Raw genomic sequence first — 27,613 nt, forward strand, 5'->3', positions numbered from 1 at the left:
GTTTGGAATTCTTCTTCTTTGAATTCTACAACTAATCTACAGCATTATATGCCCAGAAGGTTCATACCCTGTGTATCCTATATTCTAGTTTCCTTGTTTATATATCTGTTCAATCACTTTTGGTAGGGCCTACAATACTGTAAGTCCTTTATTGGATTAAACGAACGGGATCAACTCTTCGAGGTTCTATTCTTTGTGTAACAGCAAAGCATGGAGACTGAGAAGTGCCTGTCCATCCTAGCTTAGAAGTCTTGTCTCTGCAGTCTGGAGCAGATATATTTTCCTTTCCCTTTAAAAGAGAGCAGAGTCAAAACAACATGAAAAGAGGTCTGTGTTCTCAGCAAGTCTCTCTCCTATGTCACCTTCTACCTAAAATCTGTCAGAGAACAGGCAGCATCCAATTGTAAGACGTATTCAGTTTTCACAAAATCTAAGCACACAGGAAAACCTTGGAAATCTCCTGGGGATATGCATATTATATCTTACACATTCTAACTATAAACCCCAATGTTCAAGCTTAAAACAGACTTTAAAAAATCCTTCTCCTTTCATTTATTAGTAAAATATGGAATGGTACTTGAAAACACCTGCAGCAGGGTTCCCAGCGCTCAGAGTAAGATAAGACACAGAATGAACTACCTCAGAAGGAAACCCCTAAACCACAGGACAAACCCCAGCAGTACCAATGCCTCTAAATTCACATTCACTTCAATTACCAAAATAAATATAATCTACCCGCGTGAGATGAAACCAGAGCCCAATAAACAAAGCCACAACTGTGGTATAACCATCAACATTTGGAAAATTACACCTTTGCACTGTAATTCACCACCTGCTCTGACGCTTAGACCAATTACCCATGCAAAAGTGACAGCCCACTAAATCTGCCAGCCCTGCCCAGGGCCACCCAAACTGACCTGAAGGATGGATTGTGTGGAAATGCCAGGCATGGAACAGCAGCAAAGCATGCTGTAGTTATGCAGAAAAGCATTCACTTGAGATTATAAGGCTGGGATTTAGACACCCTCTCCGGATTTCAGAAATCTTTTAACATAACGGAACTTGGATTCCCCAGGGGAAAAAATGACTGGGGTTTAAATGAGATAACTTTTAAGATCCATTTCAAATATGAAAACCTTCCACTTGAGTGCTAAAATCCCTCATATAATATAATCTAGGGTTTAAATATAATGGTTAACACATCCTCCTGTGTACTCTTCATAATCTGCAAAATATTTGGAATATTTGGTCTGTATTCCACACCACCGCACTCACCTATAATCCCACAGCCAAGACTAAGACTATTTGTTTCTCTACAGTCATCAAATCCAAGTGTTGCTGTTCTCTTTGCTTTCAATTTTGTGTTTTTGTGAGTTGTGTGTGTGTGTGTGTATGTGTATTTCTTGGGTTTCTGTTTGTTTCCTTGCTTGCTTATTTGTTGTTTAAAGACAGAAAGAAAAAGCATTGAGCTGGATGCGTCAGGGAGGAGAAAAGTACGATTAGAATATATTGTATAAAAAATGTTCAATAAAAAGGTCAAGACATAAATAAATAAAATACATTTATTTTAAAAAGGCCCCAAGGATCAAGAGCTAAGGGTGGCTTCTGGCCTCCAGATGTACCTGTGTGCATGCACATTGGCATACACACACACACACACACACACACACACACACACACACACACACACACACACAAAACAAAAAACAAAACTGTACTTTCCTTAGATGATATACATTCATAATCCTTGTCCATTTTTCTATAAGTTTCTTTTCCTCTTATTAGATAAGTAAAATTTCTATTTCAATAAAGCCACCACACAGCCAGCAGACAGCTACAGGTCACCATTGGCTCTTTAACTAAAGGTGCTTGTCACTTCGGTGCTTGAAAAGCTTGTCAGTGGGGTTTTCTTTTTAGCAAGTACTAATTACCATAACTCAATATCCTATTCAAAATTATCAGATCCATGTGGAAACATTTTTTTTCTTTTTCAAATTCTGCTGAAAAGTATGTTTCACCTTTGTAAGGAAAGGTCAAGAAGGATGTGTAAGATAATTTCACCCAAGAGTCAGAAGCATTTGGGTGACAGAAAGAAAAACCTATAATGGTGGACTGTCAGTAAGGATAAAAACCTTGGAGCTGGACAGGTAGGGCTCAGCAGTTAAAAGAGCTGATATCACTGCAAAGACCAGTGTCCGGCCCCCAGTATCCACACTGGGCAGTGTGCATTCACATGTAAGTCCAGCTCTAGATGATCTGATACCCTCTCCTGGCCTCAGGTGTACTTGCACACAGGTGAACACAAACACATACACACCCACACCCACACACCAATAATCTTAAGATAAAAAATACTTCATTGTATATTGTGTATGTGTGTAATCAGTCATTGTAGATTTAAGAGTTCAATTATATTAATGAAAAATAATTTTCTTAGTATCCTAAATGTGAGTAGCCAAATAGCTACACCCATTTTCCTAATAAATATTCAAGCTTGTATATAGATATCAACGGTCTCTTTTCAGACATTTCAAAGGATATGTATTCAAAAATTCTTAAACATGGATGTCCACAAAAACTTCTGTCACAATGAACTGATCAAGTGTCAAAATCAGTGCATACGTGTTTGTCCTTTATTCATTCTAAAATAGATGTGATTACTAAGTAGAGATTTGTGAAATCTAACTAAGTAGCATTTCCATTATCTGAGCTCTCCTCTGATGAATGGAGTCCATTCCACATGTTTCAGTGCAGAAGTCAAAAAGAGATGAAGAGGAATCTAGGGGCTTTCAAACTGGGCAAGCGGTCAGTCAGACACGGAAATTCTATAGTGAGAAAGAAATCATAATAATCCCCAATAAACCACTGAGAGTAGAAGCTTGTATATAGACATGTAAGAGTTTGATGGTCGATTTGGTTCCATGTGCTACTTAGAGACTCCCATGAAGTCCCCGTGACAGTTTTGAAGCATGAGCTTTTCATCTGGTTCAGGTCACAACAAGAACAAACCCACACAGAAATGCCCAGAGAGCTCACAGACTGAAGCTTTTTCCACCGTCCTCAGGGGCAGATGTGCAGACCACTGCTGCTGTCCTGTTACTCAAATCCTTGTTTCTCTGGCCATGGCACAGTATATGTACTGTCAGCGATGAAGTGTCCTCATAACAGGATTTTTGAGGACACAGTGACTCAGAAATTTCAAACAGTGACAAGGAAGTTCACTGCTGTGTCATCCGCCCACAGAACTATGCAACTGTAATCTGAAGAGTCAAGAGCTGAAACATAAGAATACTTCCCCCATAGAGGGGAGTATGGGAGAAAAATGAGGCTCAGAGGCCAACAAGGAAAGGAGGCCACGGAAAGCCAGGCACGGCACAAGCCAACGACTGCACAGTTTGTGAGAGCCAGCTAGCAAACATGACATCAGAAGTAATCCCATAATCCCTCCAGATCTGAAAAGGTTAGCATAAAACCTCTTTTTATTTAAGGTAGCCTGTTGAAATCTGCCCCATCAAGTTTATTCTTCTCATTTTTCTCCAATTTTCTCTCCTGCTATTCCCTTTGCATACGCTCTCACAGTCTTATCTTTCATTTTGCTTAGTGTTTAGTTTATTTTCTTAGTCAGGGTTTCTTGTAGCCCAGGCTGGCCTTAACCTCACTATGTAGCTAAGGATGAGCTTCGACTCTGGGCTTCCCCGCCCCTACTGTCTGAGTACACCAGTATGTAGGGCCTCACTTCTCATTTATGGTTGTCCCCCCTGAGTAAACTTTAGACATGTAGCCAACAAAAACCCACATTACAAACAAGGGCATTGTTAAGCATGTGGCTCTCAGATCTCAATGTAAAAGTATATTAATGCAACCTGGTCCTGTGTGAATTGTTGTAATCAACTGCACATGAAGTGAATTATGGGATCATATTATAGCATTAAGTGAATTACCATAAAGTGTTATTACACTAAATTTTTGGATCCTAAGAGTATCTGAGCAATGGAGAAAGTACACTAAAGTCTAAAGGAATACACCACTGGCATTTTGTTGTACATAGAAAAGGACTTCTCAGACACTTCCGTGTCTTTAACTCAGTCACTAGGTACCACTGTTGCCTGGATCACTCACTACACAGCATCAGAGAGAAGCAGCTATACAGTAACTGGAGGAGGAAGGGCCTTGCCATTGAGGCTGAAATCCCAACCCATCAACCCCCAAGGGGTGGAGCTATTGGTGACATCTGTGTCAATCAAGCTAAGGAAAAACTCTTTGCTTCCATCATGGTCCAATTCACACTGCAACTTCTCCATGTAAATGCGATGACATCATTTCAGAGACATGATCATTCCTAGATCAGCAGCCTAGATCATTCCAACCCCACACATTTCCATGGGATACAAACCTTTGGGAGGAGTGAGGTTGACTCCATTTTTAAGGCACCACTGTACTGGCAAAATTCCCAAAGAATCTGCATGGCACAGCATGGAGAGTTTGTTAGGTTCGGGTCTTAGGTCATCAATAGTCACTTGGAAAAAATGATTGTTAAAAACCTGAAAGAAAAAAAATGGAATCCAAGTTAATTTCTCGATATTACACATCTAAATCCTGACACTGTTTCAAAGACACTGAGCATGTCCTATCGAACTGTAATGTAAACCAACATTTCTGTAAAAATTACTAAATTAATCTAGTGGCCAAGGATAGAATCAGCCATGAGGTCATATACATGGAGAGAGAAGTAACTAGAATATACAGGAGAGAGAAAAGGAAAACTAAAGACAGAAATATAAAACAAGGGCCTCACATGGAAGAAAAGCAAACAGACAGACAGACAGACAGACAAATTCCTGCCCATAAAAAATTAAACTGGGTATTAAAAGGCTGAAATGGCACCTCAGCCTCAACAACAGACCAAACTACTCACACCAGAGCCTTCATCACCTCTGAGTTCAGCGCTGGGAGACTTCTAGACTCATGAATTACAGCCTTCAAAGTACAACCTACTACAGCCAGAGAGGAAGTCATGTATGCAAAACCTGTCTTTATTCCGTGTTCCCATCACCACCTGCCACCCGTCACCGCCAAAATATCAAATGTTCTTTGAGGACAGTGACCTCTTTCATTCATCAAATGATTCAGAAAGGCATAGAAAATGTTTTGTACATGAATATACAATGAATATGAGAAAAAAATGTCAATGATAAAAATGAACAAGCCAGGTCTGGTGGTGTAAGTCCGTCAGCCCAGCTAAGGAGGCCAACTCAAGGGGTTCAAAAGTTCATAAGTTTCCCAACTGTCTAGGCTACAGAGTGAGTTCAAGACCAGTCTGGGCAAGTTAGTGAGACTGCCTCAGAGCTAAACTTAAACCTACAAAGGACTCAGGACACAGCTCAGTGGTAGAGCACTTGCCTAGCATGTGTCAGGTTCTAGATTGGATCTCTAATCCCACAAGGAAAAGAAAAAGAAACATTGCGCTAAACAGAAGCAAAATCAGATGCCCCACACCCCACAAGCTCGCACATGTATGCAGGCACACATATGCATATACAGGCACACATATGTACACTTCAGGTGCACACACAGAAAGAGAGGAAGATGCAGTATCTTTCCATTTTTACCAAGCAGTGTTTCTGAGCTCCCTCCATTACGAAGTAAATTCTAGACAAATCTACTTGAACACTAAGCAAGAGCAGCAACTCCAATCTGCACCTCTTTATTTTGATTCCAGTAACTAGTTCTAACTGTACTCACTGAGGGTTGCCTTTGAAAGTCTACTTTAAGAAGCAGAGACTCAAGGTGGGCATGGTGGCCCAGCCTGTAATCCTAACCCCTGAAGACGGAGGGAGGCATGAGGGTCAGGCGTTTAAGAACAGACTGCGTTTATGTGAGATCCTGTTCTAAAACAGATAATAACTTTTAAAAGAAGAATGAATATGGCCAGCTTGCCCAGGATAGTAACTCCTGGTTGTATTTAAAACCACATTCTCTGGACTGGAGAGACTCACTCAGTGGTTAAGAGCACTGGTTGTTTTTGCCGAGGACCCGAGTTCAATTCCCTGTAACTCCATTTCCAAGGGATCTGATACCCTCTTCTGGCTTTTGCAAGCACCAGCCAAGCACACGGTACACAAATATACAGCAGGCAAAACACTCATACACATAAAACAAAAATTAGAAAATAAAATCCCATTTCCCCACCAGCCCCATGTTTCATTAACCCCGTCCTGAGATTTGTCTCCTTAGTATTTAGCATACATTATACTGTATTTATTTACTCATTAATTTTCTTTGTTGTCTGATTCCCTCCGGTATAATGTATACCTTATAACAGCAGGGGCTCGGTCTATGCCTCACTGTCCAGAGCAATGCCTTTGACCACTCAGTAACTATCTGCAAGATTACTGTGGTCAGGCCTACCACACATACACACACGTCCTCACACACATTAGGATATTCCAGCAGCAGGGTATCTAAGCACCACCAGACCCTGTCTAAAGAGTTTCAGAACCGATCAAACTGCACATTGATGTGAGAACACTTCAGAGAAAAGTTCAGTGGCTCCCAACACATCTATCAGGACTCGTGTTCCCAGGGATGAAAATCGTTGCTTTGTGTTCCCTCTGATAGAGAGCTCACACGTCTGGGAAGTGGAGCGCCCAAGACTGCACAGCTCAGAACAGGCAGAAACAAAAATAGAAGAGAAGGAGGGGAAGTGATGGGACCAGAAGCCCTGACTTTGAATTCCCTGTGTGTCCTGTCCTCTAATCAACACATTTCACATATGCCAGAGTTAACACCTCATCTTCCAGTGTTTGAAATACTAGAACCAGCCCTGCTACACTGTTAATGCCTGGTCACTTGACACTGCATTTTCTCTGCATTAATATCAATCAGTTATTCTATCTTCAATAGGGCTGCCAAAAGGAAACACCTCCAAGTTTTACCACGTGTGTGAAACTTCCATTGTAAAAAGTAATGACAACACAGTGTACTATATTCTCAAGCAAAATATTCTAAGACATTTTTCAGTGTTTAGAGAATTTCAGACATGCATACCATGAAATATGATCATATCAACTCCTGGAATCCCCACCAGTGAAAATATATATAATTATAAATACTTCTAACATGAAAAATATTCTGATAAGGCATACTTGAACCTACTTATCTACAGGGGTTCTGGCAGACAAAACCACACATTCCAGCTCACACATTAAAATAACAAATGGGCGATAAGAGAAGAAGAATGGGATATGTATGAGAAGAATGATATAAGCATTTCCTGTCTGACATAAGCGCTAAGAAAAGTAATGTGAACATGTAGTTTCAAAATAACCGCAAATACTTCCTCCTCCCAGTGAGGTGATTTAAGGGGAATTAATTGTGAAATCGCAACCTCTGTTGCTGAAAGTCGATCCGAATGACGATATTTGAGGCTACCTGTAAGAAATGTATCACTGTCTAACACTGAATATAGCTGTCATTTAAAGGTATAGAAATATGAGAAATGAGACCACTGTGGGCTGAGCACACCAGCTCGGCCGGCTCAATTTCTAGAGAGCATGGGAAGCTGGTACTGTAGAGCTTTAGACAAGTGCATATACCCAGAAAAGAGGGTGGCTGCCATTGCTACACCACCAAACTCTGGCACCAGGGGAATTCTGGACAGGTTTTAAGACAGAGGCACTACTCTCCAGTCTAGGGGAAATCGGTGACAGCTACCAGAAACACAGTAAAGATCGCAAACACTGTTTCCAATCAAAGGGTTGTAATAGGTGGTAGGACCAGCGGGAGTGCCTGAGTTTCAAGCCCAATATTATCTAGCAAAGCACATCAACTTTTCCCCTTAATACATCTTTAATTTACAAAACTAATGTGCTCACTAAATAAGAAACATTTAGGAAAAGAAAAAAGCTGTATGTCATGATTACAATCATGTTTAATACAGTGTCACCATTAATTTTCTGATATTCTACCAAATCATGAAGAAGATGGGAAGAGAGGGATGGAGGGAGGGAGGGAGGGAGGGAGGGAGGGAGGGAGGGAGGGAGGGAGGGAGGAAGGAAGGAAGGAAGGAAGGAAGGAAGGAAGGAAGGAAGGAAGGAAGGAAGGAAGGGCTCAAATATAATAATGTCTGAGTTACTACAAGAATAGTAGTAACTCAGATCCTCTTTCCTTTGGAAATAGAAATTAAAATGCAACCGACCTTGAATCTTTAATCAAATTCTTCCTCTGAATATAAAAGGTCATTATCTGAATGATACATTTGGCTAAAAATGTTAAGCTTGTCAGCGTCTCCCGCCACTTAGCAAAAGCTAATATTTAAGGTGGGAAGCACATCATTTGAATTTGACCATTGTTAGAACCACTGGGATTTCTCTTATGAAGAAGAGATAATCTTAATAATCATATAATCTTAAGAGACTACCAGATCAGCATAAAAACAACTTTACACAGCAAAGAATTTCATTTTGACTGCCAGTCTCGGAAGCACGTGGTTTCCTTTAGCCAATGAAAACAGGTGATAATAAAAAGAGCAGAAATGCTGGCTTAGGAGGAAATAAGAACCTGCTTTCACTACTTCCAGGTATTTTCTAAATACAAATAGGCAGTCATGAGGGCGGAGCATGTTAGTCTTTCTTGTGTGTGTGGCACAGGCCTATATGTGCACTTGTGTGTGGGTGTGTGCATCCCATGCGCATATGCAGAGGCCAGAGGAGGATGGCAGGTGTCCCGATGTGTCACGCTCCACCGTTTCCCCTGGAAACAAGATTTCTCACTGACTCTGGAGCTGCGTTGGGGCCTTTGTTGTTGTTGTTGTTGTTGGTGGTGGTGGTGGTGGTTAGTTCGATTTGGCTAGGCTGGATGACTAGCAAACCCCAGGAATCCTCCTGTTTCCTGCCCTGTAGGTGCTTGGATTGCAGGCATGCAATATCCAACTTTTAACATAGAACCTGGGGGTTTGAACTCAGGTTCTCATGCTTGTACTGAAATAGCTCTTATCCACTGAGCCCAGTAAGTTAACCTTACAGTGCTTGTAAAATTCAACTCAACAGTGGACAACTATTAGGAGAACAGTCACTCTGTACGTACAAGAAGGAGGTATGTGGTTAGACTCCTCTGCCCCCTTTCACAGAAAGAGCTTAATGCAGAACTGGGAAGGAGGTGCACTCATCTCCCTTTGGTTTATTGATTGGGTGTTGCCGGGAGTGCTCCTGGCAGGAACATCCTGCATCCTGCATCTGCGCACCTGTGAAGACGTATGTGATTCACTGTGGGGGGGTTGCAAGGAGCAAAGCAAAAAACCCACCTTGGTCACTGATGCAGGACAGATATGAAAGGGCTCACTCATATTCACTGTCTCCAGCTTCATCCCAACTGTGAAGAAATGGCTTCGAATGTCTGCATGGTCCTGTAGGGACAAAAGTGAGCATGTTAAAGGACACAGCAATGTGAATTAACTTGGCAACTCTCTGGCCTCCGTTCTTGAGTATTTTCTTGAGTGACTGAAATCTGATGGAAATAATTAATCCTCCCCATTTCAAATTTCTAATTATTGCAAGACACTGGATTTAATTATTTTCTGCAGGCTAAATTGCTTTTCCAGGGGAGAGGCAGCATGCCTTCACAGCCATGCTTAAATTTACATGAAGCAAAATAACTCACGTGCCACTACCTTGCTCTGATCTTGCCAGGTGCTCTCTGCTGAAGCCCCACACAACAGCGGTGGCTGCCAGTCACCTGAAACCCAGGGGGATTATCTTCATAAAAAAGGCATGACCTTTTGCCACCAAATTACATGTCAGGACATCCACCAGTGAGACTCTCCTATTCTCCTTCCAAACAGGCTGGTGGCTGGGTTGGTCACTGGTTGAGTCCATGATCCTAGTGCTTGTGAGACCCTGCAGCTGTCCTAGGGACAGTCTGAACCTGACTCCTACTCAATAATGATAAGCATTGCACTTCCTTTTTAATAGTGTCCGCCAGTTCTGACCTCTCCCTGAAACCTGCTGTGTGAGCCCTGGGGCTTCCCTGCCTCTTCGAGGAAACAAATTGTAATATTTTCTTCAGCCACACAGCTAAAGACGAGGTTGGCTGGATTCAGGATATCAGAATTTATCTTGCTGAACTGGAGGTCACCTCATACCTCACACACAGTGCATGTGGTCATGGATAAATAAACATATTTGCAGTCTGTCCCTGGGGTACTAACACGTTCAAAAAAAGCTTGCTATTTCCAAATACGTAAATTGGAATCTACTGCTTTCTTGGATCTGGAAATTTCAAGTGGATTCTGAATGAATTCCATGATGCCATTCTCTAGCCAACTCTAAGAATTAGACAGAGTCATGTTGGGTGTGCCTGTGCTCCAGCTTTCCCCCCAAAAGTTAACCAATTCTCTCTGTCCAACAGGAGATCAGAAAGGAGGAACTCTTTATAAAATTCTCTATCGGAGGAGCTGGGGAGCTGATAAACTGTTTTATTCAAAGCGTGAGGTCTCAAGTTCAGATCTCCAACACCCATGTAAAAGCCAGCTGTACTACAAATGTCTCTAACCGTAGAGATGAGTGAGTGGACACGGATGGATCCAGGAGCTAGCGGCCAGCCAGTTTAGCTGAAATGGCTACCTCCAGGTCCAGTGATAGGCAGACCCTGTCTGAAAAATAAGGTAGAATGTTACAGAGGAAGATATCCAGTGTAGACCTCTATCCTCCCTGTGTGTAAGCAGGGGTGTGTGCCTCCTCCAACATGTCCCACCCTTGAGATGTGGTGGCTTATACCTATAATGTCATCACTTAGGAGGCTGAGGCAGGAAGACTGTACATTTAAGGCAAGTCTGAACTACATATTGAGTTCTAGTCCCAGCCTGTGCTACAGAGTGAGACCCTATCTCCTGAAAACAAGGGAAATTCGTAAAAGTAAATAAATAAAACTCTCTAATACTTCTCCAGTTTGTCAAGAGGATAGAATATAAGCATCCAACACTTACACTTCTCTTTGGTGTGTGTGTTACCTGTGTGTATGTGAGCATGTATATACACCTGTGTGTGTAGGAGCACTATATACACCTGTATATACATTTGTATATACACCTCTGTATGTAGGAGCATGTATATACACCTGTATATACACCTGTGTGTATGTGAGCATGTGTATACACCTCTGTATGTAGGAGCATGTATATATGCCTGTATACACACCTGTGTGTATGACCATGTGTATACACCTGTGTGTGTGAGCATGTGTATACACCTGTGTGTGTGAGCATGTGTACACCTGTGTGTGTATGAGCATGTGTACACATCTGTGTGTATGAACATGTTTATACACCTGTGTATGTATATACAGGCTCATACACATATTTGTGCAAATGTCTTTTGGAGGACAGAAAGAACATCAGAAGCTCTGGAGCTGAAGTTATACAGATGATAGTGAGCCGTTTGACATGGGTTCTGGGAACCGAACTCTGGTCCTTTGCAAGAACAGCAAGCACTCCTAACTGCTGAGCTTTCTCTCCAGCCCCAGATCCTTTCACTTCCATATCTTCACAGTGATCTATGAAGTTCTCTGCATCCAAAGACAACACAGTCAGGGTCTGGGTGAAGGGACTGGTGCTGGGGGGGGGGGAGGTTGGGGATGGGAGTGGTGAACAGAAGAGAGGCAGTCACATGTCAGGGGACATTCAAAGGACCTCACTCATTCAAAACCTATATAAATCCCTTCAGAACTAAACAATCAACACTTTATAAAAATTACATGCGTAAGGAAACGCTCTCAAAAGCAGATGGTGACTTTGTTGTTTACACGGCAAACTTTATAAAATCCTTAAGAATGAATGATCAACACTTTTTAAAATTAGAAGCCTGAGGAAAAGAGCAAGGAGAAAGTCTTGGATACAGGTGGTGTGGTGAACCAAGCGCCTCCTTTCAAAGGCACTTTAGAAAAAGAAAAGGAATTCAAAGCCACAGTCCAGGGATTTAATGTGAATTAACACAGACTAACCAAAGCAGGGCTGCAAAGTGCAGGTGCTGAGGCACAAGAGCTAAACACAAGTGTTACTAATTGACACCTGAGTTAAAAGATTGAAATCAATGCTCCTCTGCAGACAGACACCCTCAGTACTTATGGGTGAGATCTGAGTCACACTACTGGATTTTGCAGGTAAGTGTTTTCCTCTTTTAAACAAAACTCTTTATCCTTTTATTCTGAAGTTAGTATCAGACTTCCCGGCATGTATGTCCTCAACAAGTTAAAGCAGTTATTATTGGGCTGTGTTGATCATACAGACATGTCCCAGGTAACTACGACTGGCCTGGGAGAAGGCACTGATGTCTCAGGATCCCGCTGCCAATTTCTCTCCTGCGATATGGCTCTCTACTCACTGTGCAAACCTGTCAGGCTAAACCTGCGTGTGATCTTGCTCACTAATCATAGCAAATGATAACTTCTTAGCCGCCTCTAATCTTCAGGGCTCTCTGTGGAATTTTCCATCTCAGTTTCTTTGTAAAAGAGGCCCATCAGCAATCCAGACTTCTGGTCTACCCAGGCTTAAGCCCTCAGCTCCAGCATCTGTACCAGCTCTGCTTTGTCAACTTTCACACCAATCTCTGCTGTGGCAGTTGAGCCAGCTTTCCAAGCAGAGCTGATCCACAGCCCTAAAGCCTTTCTGTCCCAGAATCTTAATTTGATGCTGATCACTGACTAGAAGATGTCTTTAGCTAAGTCCACATCCATCCTGCTACGCCCAAAGTTCCTGGTACTACATAAAAAGCTCTGTGGCTCAGGGGACTCTGCATGTAAACAAGTTGCTTATCTGATTCTGTATCATGTACAGTTGTCTGGTGAGAACCAATCAATGGCAGTCTGTTCTTAGAAAGAAAACATGCAGAGAGGTTCTTCTTCTGAAGGGATCTGAACTTGTCCTTGCATCTCTCAAGTCCACTTTCTCAAGATCATTTGTGTGTGTGTTTTGGAGGGGGTATGTGTTCTGTCTGTACTTGTCAGTGTGTGTGTGTGTGTGTGTGTGTGTGTGCGCGCGCGTGAGCACGTTCCAGAATCAACATTGGCTGTCTTTCCTCCATCACTCTCCAACATTATTTTCTGACAGAGAGGCTGAGGCTAATCAATCAAACAGCTGATTAGTCAATGAGCTTCGGGGATCCATCTGTCCTGGGTCCCCACATTTACCCCAACCCTACTCCCAGCACTGGAGTTAGAGGCATACTCTGCCACACCAAGTTCTTTACATAGGTGCTGAGGATCTCAGTCCTCATGTGTGCATGGCAAGCATTTTACAGAATGACCTTTTCTCCAGCCCTAAGACCACTTTTTAACCAGCCTCTAAAGGAAACAAACAAACAAACAAAACTCTCCTTCTACAATCATGCAGAAATCCTGCCAGTTTAAAATAGTTAGGCCAGCATAACGGAAATTTAAAAGACTCAAGACAAAATGCACCCAAGAATAAGAGTTTGACCAAATCTACCATCTCTATTATTGTCCAATTCCAATACCAGAAACTATATTTTAAAAACGGGATATGTTCTTAAGGAGTTTGCACCAAAAAATTCTAGCCATTAGAAAAATTTAAAAACTATGAAAGAGGTCATATTATATACACAGTACTTTCTGGTGAATTCCAGACTCTCTTGCTTATGCATGTTGTTCATTCCAGAAAGACCTCAGTGAATACCTATCAAACTAAATAAAGAACAAAAAAGCCAGATAATTTCCCAACATCCACCCAGTTTTATGCTCTATCATTCATTCATTAGAGGAAGACAGAGAAGAGCACTAGATGTCACATAGAAAATATACATGTCCATGAAGACAAGCATGTAAATATCACACAGCAAAGGAAAAGGGAAACACAATAGAAAAAAGCCCAACCCACAAAGACAAAGGCTTAGAAGAGTTCCCAGTCATATTCTTCTACTTGTAACTTACAATTCTAAATATCTGATGATCACGACACTCAAATATCTGTAAAGGTGAATGCAAAAGGTTGGGGACATGTCTCAGAGGGCAAAGTGCCTATTGTGTCACCATGAGGACCGGAGTTTGAATCTGAGAACCCACACAAAATCTGGGTGTCATAGTGCAAATGTAACTCTAGAGCTGATTGGGTGGAGACAGGTGGATCCCCCAGAGCTCACTGGCCAGTCAGTCTAGCCGATTAGTGAGCACTGAGTTCAATGGGAGATTCTGTCTCAAAAAATAAGATGAAGAATAATAGAGGAGACACTAGAAGTCAACTTCTGGCCTCCATACGCATGAGCACACACACACACACACACACACACACACACACACAGAGACAGAGACAGAGAGACAGAGACAGACAGAGACAGACAGAGACAGAGACAGAGAACAAACAGTAGACTCTGGGAGTCAGCTGGAGTCATGCAGCTTGGACTTACAGGCTAGAGAGAGGTGAATATAGTGTACGGAGTAAAAAGAATTCACTTAGCACTCCCCAAAAAACACCAAGTTTTTAGGATAACTGAGGAATTTAACACTATCCAGTGCCCATGTAAGTCAGCAGAGCTCTATGTATGTGTCAGGACATCCATAATCACTTATGAGAAAGCAGGAAGACACTGTCATTAAAATTCAATCACAGTAAGGTTGGTAAGGCAGTCAGAATCCATACATTCCTCCTCAAATGGTTGGGTACGTCTCCTCAATGCTACAAAAGAGTTCTGGGTTCCTGGAAAGAATATGCAACCTCAGTTTCCACTGAGAGATAGTGGAAAACTCATGTGGCTTAAGAGAGAGACTGCACCCTTGACAAAGCTCTAGAAAGTTATCTACAACTGCTGAATCAAAGATGGTGTTACCACGGATACCAGCACAGAGCACTAAGTTTTTAGGACACTTGCAAATATGCCTGTCACATCAAGAAACCCTGCTTACTTACATGGACTGGAGTCCACTTAAATGGCTTACTGAAGAACTACTCTCCTGTAACAAATCCCGGTGATGTCATTCGTATCTATAGTCCAAGCCCCCCAACTATTTTACACTAAAGTAGTTTTTTATTGATCAAAACTAAAAAATATTCTTTTTTATGGGAGGACTGTCTTAGCAGGCCATCACGATCACCTCTCCTTGGGACAAGCTTCAGTGGCATGCCATAGTGAAGGGGAATCTGTAATACCCGGCCTTTTATCTGCTCAGGACTCTCCAAGTCAGCTTCCTCCAAGACCCAAGCAGGTCTCATCATGTGCACCCATTGACTCTGCACTAGTCTGACTTGGTTGTGTAGCTAATATCTGGTAGGTGGAAGCAATCATCCCTGAAGTGTTATGGATACTTGTAAGCACTTCTGTGGGGTTGTCCACCCTCACAGTGTCAGTAGAGTGGTACCTATCCTACAGAGAGGAGGCTAAGGCACAGAGAGGTTTAGTGACCAACGCAGGCACTCAGGGCCCAAATTCAAACACAAACAGCTTGACTGCAAGGCCAGTGTTTTAAAACAATACATCGAAAGTTTGGACTTATGAGAGGGTTTGCCAGGTGAAGGGGTCTGCTGCTAAGTGTGGTGGCTGGAGACTCACGTGGTGAAGGACAGAATCAGACTTTCACAAGTTGTCTTCTGGCTTCCACATGTGCATTGGAGCACACACACACACACACACACACACACACACACACATTAATTAATTAATTAAATGTAATTTTAAAGTCAACAATTTGTAAGAAAAGAAAATCCTGTAAACTGTAGGCGCCCTAAAATTTTAAAAGCTATTTATTACCAAGTTGAAAAGTGACAGCTATTAATAATTATTTACATAAAAGCCTCTCATTTTGACTCTTTATGCACAACAACCTCCAATGGCTTAGGGGAAAATGTATAACAGAGAGAATTCTGATATTAGAATGGCCTCACAAAATGTTAATATACATCCTGCCATAGTCTTTCGCCAATTGTTTTTCAGGGCAAGATTGCATGCAGCCCAGGCTGCAGTCCAACGCCCTACATAGTGGTGCATGACCCTGAACTTCTGGTCCATCTGCCTCCACCTCTCCAGTGCAGGGTGACAAGTGTGTGCCACTCCACCTGGTTTGTGTTGGGATCGAACCCAGGGCTTCATGTATGCAAGGCAAGCACTTTCCAATCTGAGCTACAGCCCCAGGCCCTCATCAATAATGAATAAATATCCTTTCTACTTCCGTATGCTGGTTCATTGAGTAAGGATGAAGGAAGGAATGTGTGCAGCAAAATGCCTCTGGTGCTTCATCATTCACCCCTCATCGATACCTATTTCCTGCTACCATTATCAGTGTGAACCATGACAGACTGCACATCAGTCTCCATCTGTCAGTGGTGTTTTAAACACTGTATGTTAAGCACTAAGCTACAATGAATGGCAAGCAGGGCGGATGATGTGGTTCTGACATTGACGGGCTTGAGATACAGTTTGCTAAAGTGAATATAAACATCCAAGCCGTGAGAACCATGAAGTGGTACTGTGGAGGAATAGATCTGAACACACCTCCATGCATTTGGTGTTTCGGCTTTACAGTTCTGACAAGAGCTCCTTTGTCCTCTTGGAAGCAGAGGCTGGGGATCCATCACTATCAATCACGGTGTACCAGCTACCACAGTGGTCACCCCCTTGCTGTAAACATCAGCATATGGTAACATCTTCCCTTTGAAAGCGGCTGCCGCTCCCAGAAAAGGGTAATGGGTGACTCTTCAGGAATCAAACATAGCTTCTGACAGAGAGTCATCTGGGAAGTCTGAGAGCCAAACTCTCTTGGCAGGGTTGATCAAGCTTTGGGTTGAATAATGAAGACCTTCATAAACATACAAATTACTATGATTAGTAATCTATGGAAGGTGATAGGGAGAGAAAGAAAACAGAAAACAAGAAAGAGTGGGCATGCCCCAGGTGTCTACTTGACCTTGAACATTCATTCATTGCACACACATTTACTGTAGCGATTTGGGAAAACTTCAAGTCATACTCTTAGAATGCAGCATGTGGCTAATTCAGATTCTCCATCTCCACTTCAGTAGATCAATACATCCCACATGATGCAAACGTATGCAGAATGTGGCAGAGGAAATTGGGTTCAAACTATTACCACAACACAATTTCAATGTACTTGATGAGGATTTTAATGCAAAAAGGCAAGACAATCATCCCTATACAAAACCAAATTCTGAGCCTAACTTCCAGAATTGAAGGCCATAAGAAATTTTCTTGCTATGTTGATATGAAATTAAACAAAAAATACATATGTAATTTATACACCCCTGACTTTTTTGAAGTCCTTAAATCCTTTAGTCTACTGTGCTTACACAAATAGAGTACAGCGGAGTGTGGCTGGAGAGATGGCTTGGGGCTATGAGCACTTGGTGCCCAGTGCTGAGGGCTAGAGTGAAATCTCAGCATCTACATAATAAACCAGACATCTCACATACTCCTGTGACCCCCCCCCCCAGCTCCAAGGTGAGAAGGTGGGATAGACACAAGAGGAGTCCTGGGGCTTGCTGGCTTCTAGCTTTGCCTAGAAAATGCAAAACCCAGGTTCAAAAGGAGAGAGACCCTGCCTCTAAGGAATAGAATGAGTGCAGAGAAAGACACACACACAGTGCACATACACTCACACAGACACACAAAAATAATGAATAAATAAATACTGCACAATATTAATCTTTTTAGTTCCAACATGCCAGTTTTTGGTCTATTGGGAAATTAAACATCACATTGGTTTTTCTTCAAGTCCTTAATAACTTGCCTAATATCTAAGAATAGGCCTCAGTAAAATTAAAGGAAGGTTTTAATTAGTACTACATTCAGATTGCTATGTAATGAACTCTGGTAACTTTATTCACATCAGCATATGCCACACTTTTTTAAAAAAGCCATTTGTTTCATAGTATTCCTTTTTTTGTTTGAAGAATGGCTTATTGCTCATGTACTCGTTAGAAAACGACTCACATAATATTAATTTCATCAAGAAATGACATTGGAATGCCAGCATTTATTAAATCAATAGTATTATTATGTTTCAACTCCATCATACTGATTTGAATTTAGCCAGTGAAATATTTATAACAAAAATGTAATGAAAAAATCTATACACTTAACAGCGATAAGCTTTTCCATTTTATACTCACAGCTGTAAAAAGCAATTTTTATCTCCGAGTGGTGCATTCAATCAAGTTAAAAAATAGTAAGAAGAAATGAAGTATTACGTACGCCAACCTGGACCACACAACTCATAAAAGGTGATTATGTCAGGGCTATTTCATGGTTAAGTGCAAAACTGATACTATATTATTTGATAAAAAAAAAAAATACGTAAAGCCACAGGCATTAGGAATATCTTCCACCGATTAACACCTAGCAACATAGAACTATGGGCAAGTAGCAAGATCTCTCCCCTTTCTTACAGTAACAGAAGGGGAAACTCAGGGGATGAGGCCATGGCTCATAAAAGGCTTCCAGTACAATCATGAGGACCTGAGTTCGAATTTGTCAACACCCCTGTAACAAGCAATCCAGGCACAGCAGCACATCTCTGTAACCCCACTGCTAGAAGGTCTGTGACAGGTGGCTCCCAAGGGCTCCCTGGAAAGTGAGTTCCAGGCTCAGTGAGTGGCCCTCTCTCAAAAGAGCGAGAAAGGCAAACCTTCAATGCATCCTCCAGCCTTTAAACGGGATGCACGGGCAAGCATAATTAAATACACATGTGTATGCACTCATGTCTATGCGCACAAGCATACACACACAAAACAAATAAACAAAGCATACTTATTGTCTAATGTCTATGCATAAACATTGATTTCTGTTCTTTTCTTTCTCCTGCTTCATTAACTCACGGCCAACAAGCCAAGAGGTCCTTTCAAGTTCCCTGGGTAGCGCTCTGGGCAGTATGGGCTGAAAAGGATCAAGACTGGGGGAGGCTGCCCTATTAGCTTCACATCCCCCCTGACCACCCTGGAGGACACAATTAGCCAGAGGCACCCCTTTATCTGGACCACCTAACTGCAACTCCAGCATTGCCATGGAAACAGACAAATCCTGAGCCGTCTCTCTGTAGAGACCCCACCTTTCATACAGGGAGAAGTTACCAAGGAACAATGATTCACCCAGCCAACTGACAGTTCCACCTTTTCATGACAAGTCACAGCGACCCAGGGAGCAAGCCTCTAGTCGATGCTCGACATGGCGGGAAGATTGCAAACGATAAGGCGTCAACAGCCAATCAGCCAGCTCCAAGGCCCTCTCGCAGGTCACACCTGCTCCTTGGTCATCCTTTCTCCAGGTCGCAGGTCACAAAATCATCGTTCGTTAGGTAAGAATTTCTCAGACTTCATGCTGCTGACTTTGGGGACCAGGTTATTCCTTGAAGGAAACTGCCCCATAGAATATTTTACTGAATACTTGGCACATTAGATGCCAACAACACAGAAGACCTCGATGTGACAATCAGAACATCACCAGATACTATGTCATGTTCTTTGATGAGCCACATCGCACCCCAATCGCAGCCCTTCCGTGAGGGTCCTCAGACTTGGGTGGAGAGAAGAAAGTCAGATGTTCAACAAGACACCTGAAGTGTAGTCTGCTTCCTCGTCACTTTTCATGAACGTTCTCAGAATCACCCACCTACCGCTTCTTCCTTCCCCTCCCGCATTAACTCATCATTGAAGCCCAGAGTCCTACTGCCCCAGTGACACAAAAACCACTTCCTGTAGCACTGATCCACTTTAATGCTCCCTCAATAAGAGATCTGGGAGTCCTTTCTTTGTGCCCGTCTGTATGCAAGCCCACTGCTTTTATTACCTGCCATCGCTCTGGGGCCCTAGTGTGTAATGTTAGAAGATGTTGTTGGGAATAAAGGGCATAGCGACAAACGTGCCACTACTCTGAGCATGATGCGGTGTTAAGGAATAGTGGTATAAATACATGTGTAGTTGAGGACAGCACAGGCTCAAATGCTTCCTATCCCGCGTGACTCTCACAGCAGCAGTGTGATGTGGTCTGAATGGAAAATGACCCACATGGTCATGTCTCTGAGCACTTGGTACTCAACAATTAGGGACTTCACCAAAACCGCCTCAGGAGTTTCCATTGGAAAAGGATGGCGGCTTTCATGGGATTTACCCATGGCTTCGTTTGTTTGTGTTTCTTCCTTTGCCTTTGCTGTTATTTCTTGGCATTCAAAGGTGCCATGATAGATGATAGATGATAGACAGACAGACAGACAGACAGATAGATAGATAGAGATAGATCGATCTTTATCTGTGTGTGTATACATACACACATATATATATATATACACATATATATATGTATATGTATATCTCCATCCACTGATCAAGGTCAAGGTTGCATGACCTTGCCATTGTAGTTCTCATGTAAACCTCTAAAGGTATGAAGTGTCAAATGAGAAGCTCACACTTTGTCTTACTGGTTTCCCCGCCACAGTCACTGCTATTTGCAACTTCCTGTTCAAGACAGACACTGTGCACGTTAGAGTATACGGAGGCACCCCTGTGCATTTTTATGGAAAGTAAAATGTCTCCTTGAAATGTGACTTAAATACACAATAAAATGCCCCATAGATGAAAGGATTCTAATCTATTCTTGTCAATGATGGCTGGAGTTTAAATCTTAAAAAAATAAAATGTGGTAGAAGAAGCCCTTTGAAACTATGCATCTAATTAGAGATTTAGTCCCAGCACTCCCAACAAACACATAACCACTACATTAAGTTGATGCTAACACTAACGTCGTCCTGTTTTCCCCACACCAAAAACAACTAAAGCCACTTTGGAGTGACAGCCCCCAGATAGACAATGGAGAGCTGACACTATGCCTCCCTTTTCAATGTTTAAAATTAGAAATCAAGTTACGATATAACAGACTGCAGAGAGCAGCATGCAGCCCCTGACTGCTGCAGTGAACTCTGCATGTGTGTTTTGCGACTTTTATATTACACCTCTTGTTTGACCAGAGTTGCCGTTTTTATTTCATCTACGATTTTTCTCCAATACTCACAAAAATGCCATGGCGCTTGTGGTTCTTTCTTGTTCTGTAATTCATGTTTGGGCTCAAGAACCCAGAGAATACAAAGAATTATCACAAGCAAGCCCTGCCTCTCATTTGTGTGTGTGTTGGGGGGTGTGCATATATTTGTATGATATATAAATTCAAGTGTTCTGCACACATGTGCAACACATGTGGAGACCAGAGGCCATATCTGGTTTCTTCTTTAACTGCTCTCTACCTTGTTTTTTGTTGTGTTTTTTTTTAAAAGATAATCTTTCACTAAACATGAAAGCTCACATATTGGTGAGGCTGGCTATCCAGTGAGTTCCAGAGACTCCAGAGATATGCCCGTCTCTAATATATCACACACACACACACACACACACACACACGCACACGCACACGCACACGCACACGCACATTCTGCCACACCCAGATTTCTGTGTAGGTTCTGGGGATCCAAACTCAGGTCCACACGTTTGGACGACATATACTGTACCCACAGCCACCCCAACTCCTCTAACTCCCATTTCTGTGAGGAGCAAAAGGTGGGCATGAAATCAACTTAATATTCTCACAGACCGAGAGCCTATGCTTAACATGTCACAGAACCTTCCAACCCTGGATGGAGAGAGAAGCCCCCAGAGAAGAAAGCCAGTTACAAACATCACCCTCAAACCCTCACAAGCTCAGTAGTTGACACTGAGCAGATCACAAAAGGACAGCTAACCTGATGGCAGATGCCCTCCAGTCAACACACCATTCCTTTAAAAGAACCACCGGGGCCTACAGACATGAGGAGACACAAACTGTGTTATAAATATGTATTGCTCAGTGCCTTGGCCCAAGTTCTGCTTCCACACAGAGGAATCACTTCCAGGAGAATTTAAAAGTCCCTCCTGAGGCAAAACATAGCTACTACACACGTTTCACTGTTGCTATATCTACCGCTGAACAAGAGAAAAGGTAGAAACCATAAACTCTGATGCACAGAACATGGCGGCCTTGTCCTTTCTTATAACCCTTTGGCTACACCAGACAGGAAAAAGAAAAGCATTCCTTGCTTTGCCACACTCGGTGTCTCTCTGGTCCCCAACCTAAGTCTCGAACACCAAAACAGAGAAGAGACTTACTCTTCAGGGCTAAATCTATAACCACATAATTCGAAGCTTGAAAACAGAAGAAACGAAACAACACTAAGTGGCATACATCTGCAATCCAAGCACTCGCTAGACTGAAGCAGGGGATCACAAGTTTGAGGCCAGCCTGGGCTAAAACACTGAAGTAAAGTTTAAAGAACTTAGAAGGTTCAGAATCTTTGGTGTGTCATGAACAGATTCTTCTGTGCAGGTATGTGCAAGTGTGGGTATGTACACACACATACATGTGCACACGTGGATGCAGGTCTGAGAGAAATGTGTGGAATAGTTCCTCAGGCACCTTGTGTTTTTCTTTTCTTCCTTTATATTTTATTTGTTTGTTTGTTTGTTTTGACAGATCCCTAGAGCTTTACTGCCTGGCCAGTGAGGCCCAGAGGCCCAAAAGTCTCCTCCCTAAGACTGGAATTCATACTATGTCTCCCAGCTTTTCCAGAAGGCACTGCAAAGTATTTACCAAGGGAGCAACATGAACAAACTCTTAGGAAAGCGTGTGCATGGGACCTTTGTATAAAATAACAAATGGCCTCAGCTAGTCCTCTCCCAGCTGCCCCTTTGCTGTGTTTATGAAACGTAACAAATTCAGAAGGCAAACACAACACACGGATTAGAGGCACCTCGTGCCGGCTAATCACACCAAACTAGATCATCCACTGTGACAACTCTATTTACAGACGGCAAAGGTGAAAGGTGCATTTGTCTCCCACAGGTACCTGGATGTACTTTTGGATCTGCTTAACAGCTCTTTGTGTCAAATATGACAGAAAATGAACCACGCCAGGCCACTATTGAAGTATAGCCTCCTGCTGTGTTATGAGGAACCACCTGTATAACAGTGCCCCCAAACGATCCTAATCACCAACCTGAAAATGTTCTATGGCCTAGAGACATTGTAGGCAGTAAAATGTCACAGGGCAGTGACCCCATGTAAACAACCCTACTGTAGGGTCATAAGGAAATACTGGGCACATCATCATATTCAGCACAGAATATTTGACAACGGAGTGGAAGACTGTGATGTGGGTTTATACGTTTTGTTATACTATACTTTATTGCTATTTTAGAGCACAGCCTTCTATTTATTAAAAACGGGATACTTTAAAATGTGTGTTACATCAGCAACAGCTTCATGCATCTCCTGTTTACTACACATTCCAATTGTGTGTGTGAAAAGGTTGTGTCAAGTGACCTGTACCATCTGGGATTTCAGAAGAACATTCTGTCTGAGTGTCAAGACCACTGGAGGATGTCTTTCTCAGAAGACACCTCTATTGTTAAACAATGCACAACTGTACTCAGACCAGACATACTTTGTTTTCAGACAGGGTTACATGAGTCCCAGGCTGGCCTTCAGCTTGCTCTGTTGACCAAATCTGGCCTAGACACTCATCATTCCACTCTGAATAGTTGAGATTGTCCTAGCACATAGCTTATGTGGTGGTGGGAATCAAACCCAGGGCTTTGTGCATGCTACAAACTGACCCACGTCCCAAGCTCCAGCTGTGCTTTTGATCTATTAAGAAATCTGATGAAATCAAAACCTGCTATCCTGACCTCTCTGATACCCATAGAAATGAATGAGGAATTGGGCAGAGAAGCAATAACGAAGGCAATCGTAGCTCAACTTTCCCGTGTACATATTACATAAAAACAGCCCTCTCCTCAGCTGCAATAAAGAAGAATATGGAAGCATGAGACCTCACTGTTCAGTCATGTCTCAACTGTTTGGTGGTAACACCTCGTGCTACCTGTGGCAGGCAGGAATCAGGTGAGAGGGAGAAAGAAAATAAGCAGACTAGAAACAGAATCCATCATTGAACACCAACTCTGTCAGTGCATTCCTCCAGCACACTGTGTTTCCATTATCTGTTCAATGAGGAAATGGAATCTATGTAAGAGGGAACACACAACATCACCTATCACACAATGGAGGCTCATAGGCCCAAGGGTCAGAGAGAATCAGGAGGACTGGGGAGGTGGCTGAATGGGTAGAGTGCTCGTGGTAGAAGCTTGAGGACCTGAGTCTCATCCCTTAAAGACCATAAAAAAAAAAAAAGCTTTGCAGAGCAGCATGTGGTTATTCATTATTGACCAGCTCTTAGATTTTATTCTTTATTGGCTCTATTTTGAAACCAAGTTCCCACAAATCTTTCAGTGATATATATTTGAATCTATTTTATCTTTCTAGATTAATATAATTAAACCTGTCTCTCTTCCCTTTCCTCTCTCCAAACCCTCCCACACACCCCGCCCTCTGCCTGCCACTCTCTCTCTGTGCAGACACTGAACTAGAAAACCAAAACAACAAACACTGTTGACCACAAAGCTGGGGGGACATGTTCATCGGAGCTTCATTGATGGTAGAAAGGAGCTCGGAGGAAAACCTCTTAATAGCTCTTTTTAAAAGATAAATATAGCACAGTGACAGAGGATAAGTCAGTTAACCAAACAGGGGATTAACCCAGGGGCTGCAAACAGGTGAATGCTATTCTATCACTGACGTTTGTGTTCACATATAAAGGGATCTTTAACAGAGCCCTAGCAGAAATTACCCAGATGGTAATGCAGGCAAATGTGTTCTAAGTAAGAATCACGTGACTGTGCAACATGATCCCCCATGCCATTATCGTTGTTGGTTATTTTTGAGGCAGAGACTCAAGTAGTCCAGGATAACCCCAAACCCCTTGGTTCTCCTGTCTCTCCCACCACAGTGCTGGGATTACAGTTGTGTGCTACCACATCAGGTATATGAGATGCTGGAGACCAAACCCCGGGCTTTGCACATGCTAGCCGAGCACACCACCACGGAGCCACATCTCCATCCCCTGCCCTTCTCTGCCATTTTTAAAGAACAAGTTCCTTCCAGAATAGGGATCATTTTACTAAACCTTTTAAAGCACTAAATCCTTAGTCGGGTTGTCAGGGAGAAATCCTTATTCATTTTCCAATAAAGTATATTTTCTAATGTCCCTCAGTTTTTATTTTAGCTTGGGACATTAACTGCTCATCTTTCAACTGAGTTTACATTTTGAGGATTGTCTCTATTGTCCATAAATGGTCAGTCAGAATTCCTTCAAAATGGCGCAGTCTCAAAGTTATTCGGTGTTTTGTCTCGGATCCAGGTGCAGAACAGCAAAAAGCCTACTGATGAGCTTCTTGGTGTATTGTTTCTGCTTGTGTTAGGCAGAGGGAACACAGAGCTCATGAACATGACTGACTGCGCAAAGAGACGCGAAGCATGCAGATACATTGCCCAAAGAAAGGAGATGCGCATAATGAGATGCATTCCCTCAAACCGCCTACTTTATCTAAAGTGTAAAAATAATAAAAAGAATTGCCTGGAAATACTGCTCAGATCTGGCCATTAAATGTGCTTAGCTTTGACTTCTATCTCATAACAGCAGAACACTATGGCAATTTTCCATAACAACATGCATCCCAGATGAGTCACTGCTGAATTCAAACATATATTCCTGGTGCTATAACTACAGAAATAGAGAAGTCTGCTCACTGAGAAACCCTGATCATAACAGGGGGAAATACATACATATAGATATATATGTATCGTCATTATAGTACGTCTACGGAGATTTACCGGGGCTGGAGAGGTGGCTCAGTTGGTAAAGTGTTTACCGTGCAGCCACAAGGACTTGAGTTGGGAGCCCTAAACCCATGTAAAGCCGTGGCAGCCTGTGCCTGTAAACCCAGCACTTAGTAGGAGGCAGAGGCAGGAGGATGGCTGGAGCCCGTTGGCCAGCTAGTCTGGCCAAATGACTGAGTTCCAGATTGAGTGATAGATGCTGTCTCAGAAAACAAGGTAGAGAGCAGCTGAGGAAGGTAACCCATGTTCACCTTTGTCCTCAACACACACTGGAATACAAACATATACATGTGCCCATGCGCACATGTATACATACATATAGCATGAAAAGGAAAGTATGGGAGGGTCAGTCTTATAGAGACCTACAGAAGAATATTGCAGGGACTCTTAACAATCCATGTGAGCGGAAAAAAAAGGCATGAAGCAACTGTAGAGATCATCTGACCTCATCACACACCATACAGGTTCCGGTAATTCCTCTGAACATAATTAGCAATTCAGCAGAGCACTTTTTTTTAATAAAATTACTAACTGTATGTGAAATGTAGTGAAATTGGGTAAAAAAGTTCATTCCCTTCAGGTTTACATCTGCTGGAGCCCATGAATAGGACACCTCATGTGGAAACAAGATCTTTGCAAATGTACTTAGGATAAGGTCGTTCTGGGTTAGCATAAGGGCTGTTCCAACGGCCAGTGTCATTATTAGTACTGGGAAATGTGGACAGATACACAGACTATGAGGTCACGTGATCATGAGAAGCTAAGAGGGAAGAATAGACTGATGTCACTACAAACCAAGGGATTTTAGGTGTGACAGGTACCCTAAAAGTTGGATAGACTGCCAAACACATTTCTCTTCACGTGGATTCTGAACCCGTTCACAGCCTGATTTAAATTATAACCCACAAAAGTATGAGAAAGTAAACTCATTGTTTTCTAAAAGTCACTCATTCCGTGGCAATTTTTATAGTAGCCTTAGGAAACAAACTTTTCTCAAGACCTATAGATTAAATATGGACTCCATCCAAATAAAATTATCTTGTCATCTTCTCTTCCATCAAACGAAATAGACATTTTAAAAAGTATCTCACATACTTTAACAACACAAATACTGAGTGTAGCCAACTTTTCTTTATCAAGTGCCCACTGCATACACCCTGCCTTGTGCTAAGCCCCATGAGGTATTCAGCACCTACTCTTGAAGTTATGCTTAGTTAGAGCAGAACATTGAGTAAGATGGTAATTCTGAGATGGTAATGCATCAAAAGAATAGTCTGAATTCTCATAGGATGAGTTTAAGGTGAGGAAAGAAGATGACTGCATTTTAGAAAATGCAGACCAACTTAAATTAAATCTCGGAATCAGGGCAACAAGACATAATGGTCTTTTGCAGAGAATAGCTACCCAATAAATGTTTAATGAATCGGTTCCTTTTTAATTAAAAACGGATCGAGATTATTAATGTTTCTGCCTTTCAAGTCTTAGTATTCACAGTTCTAAGTACAGTTATATGTTCAATTAATCCATAAGTATATTAACTCGGAATTTTTAAATCTAGTGAGTTAAATGCATGTGGTCCATTCAAGAATCTGTTAATTTATTTGACAAATCATTATTAAGTGCCAGGAATTATGTTTCCAACCATGCACAAAACATAGAGCCCTTTATTTCCTGGAGCTTCAAGTTAGTTAAAAAGCGGTGGCTGTTAGACACAGAACCACACAAATGACTACACATTTCTGTGGCACATAGGATACCACAGGAGCTGATCACAGAGCCTCATCGAGGCTGGGGACTCAGACCAAGAGCGCAGGTACAGAATTCCTCTGAGAATTAATCGTTGAGATTGG

The 27,613-nt window shown here is 42.2% G+C and overlaps 1 protein-coding gene across 1 annotated transcript in view; it reads right to left on the reverse strand.

Moving 5' to 3' along the window:
• Positions 1 to 27,613, reverse strand: part of Sfmbt2 (Scm like with four mbt domains 2) — a 184,561-nt gene that overhangs the window by 69,058 nt on the left and 87,890 nt on the right. The window contains exons 8-9 of the mRNA XM_059263508.1: positions 9,302 to 9,403; positions 4,394 to 4,541 (exon numbers count right to left, since the gene is read on the reverse strand). Of these exons, the coding sequence (XP_059119491.1) occupies positions 4,394 to 4,541; positions 9,302 to 9,403 (250 nt within the window). The remainder of the gene's footprint in view (positions 1 to 4,393; positions 4,542 to 9,301; positions 9,404 to 27,613) is intronic.

This window comes from Peromyscus eremicus, chromosome 5, assembly GCF_949786415.1.
Source record: "Peromyscus eremicus chromosome 5, PerEre_H2_v1, whole genome shotgun sequence".
Lineage (NCBI taxonomy): Eukaryota > Metazoa > Chordata > Mammalia > Rodentia > Cricetidae > Peromyscus > Peromyscus eremicus.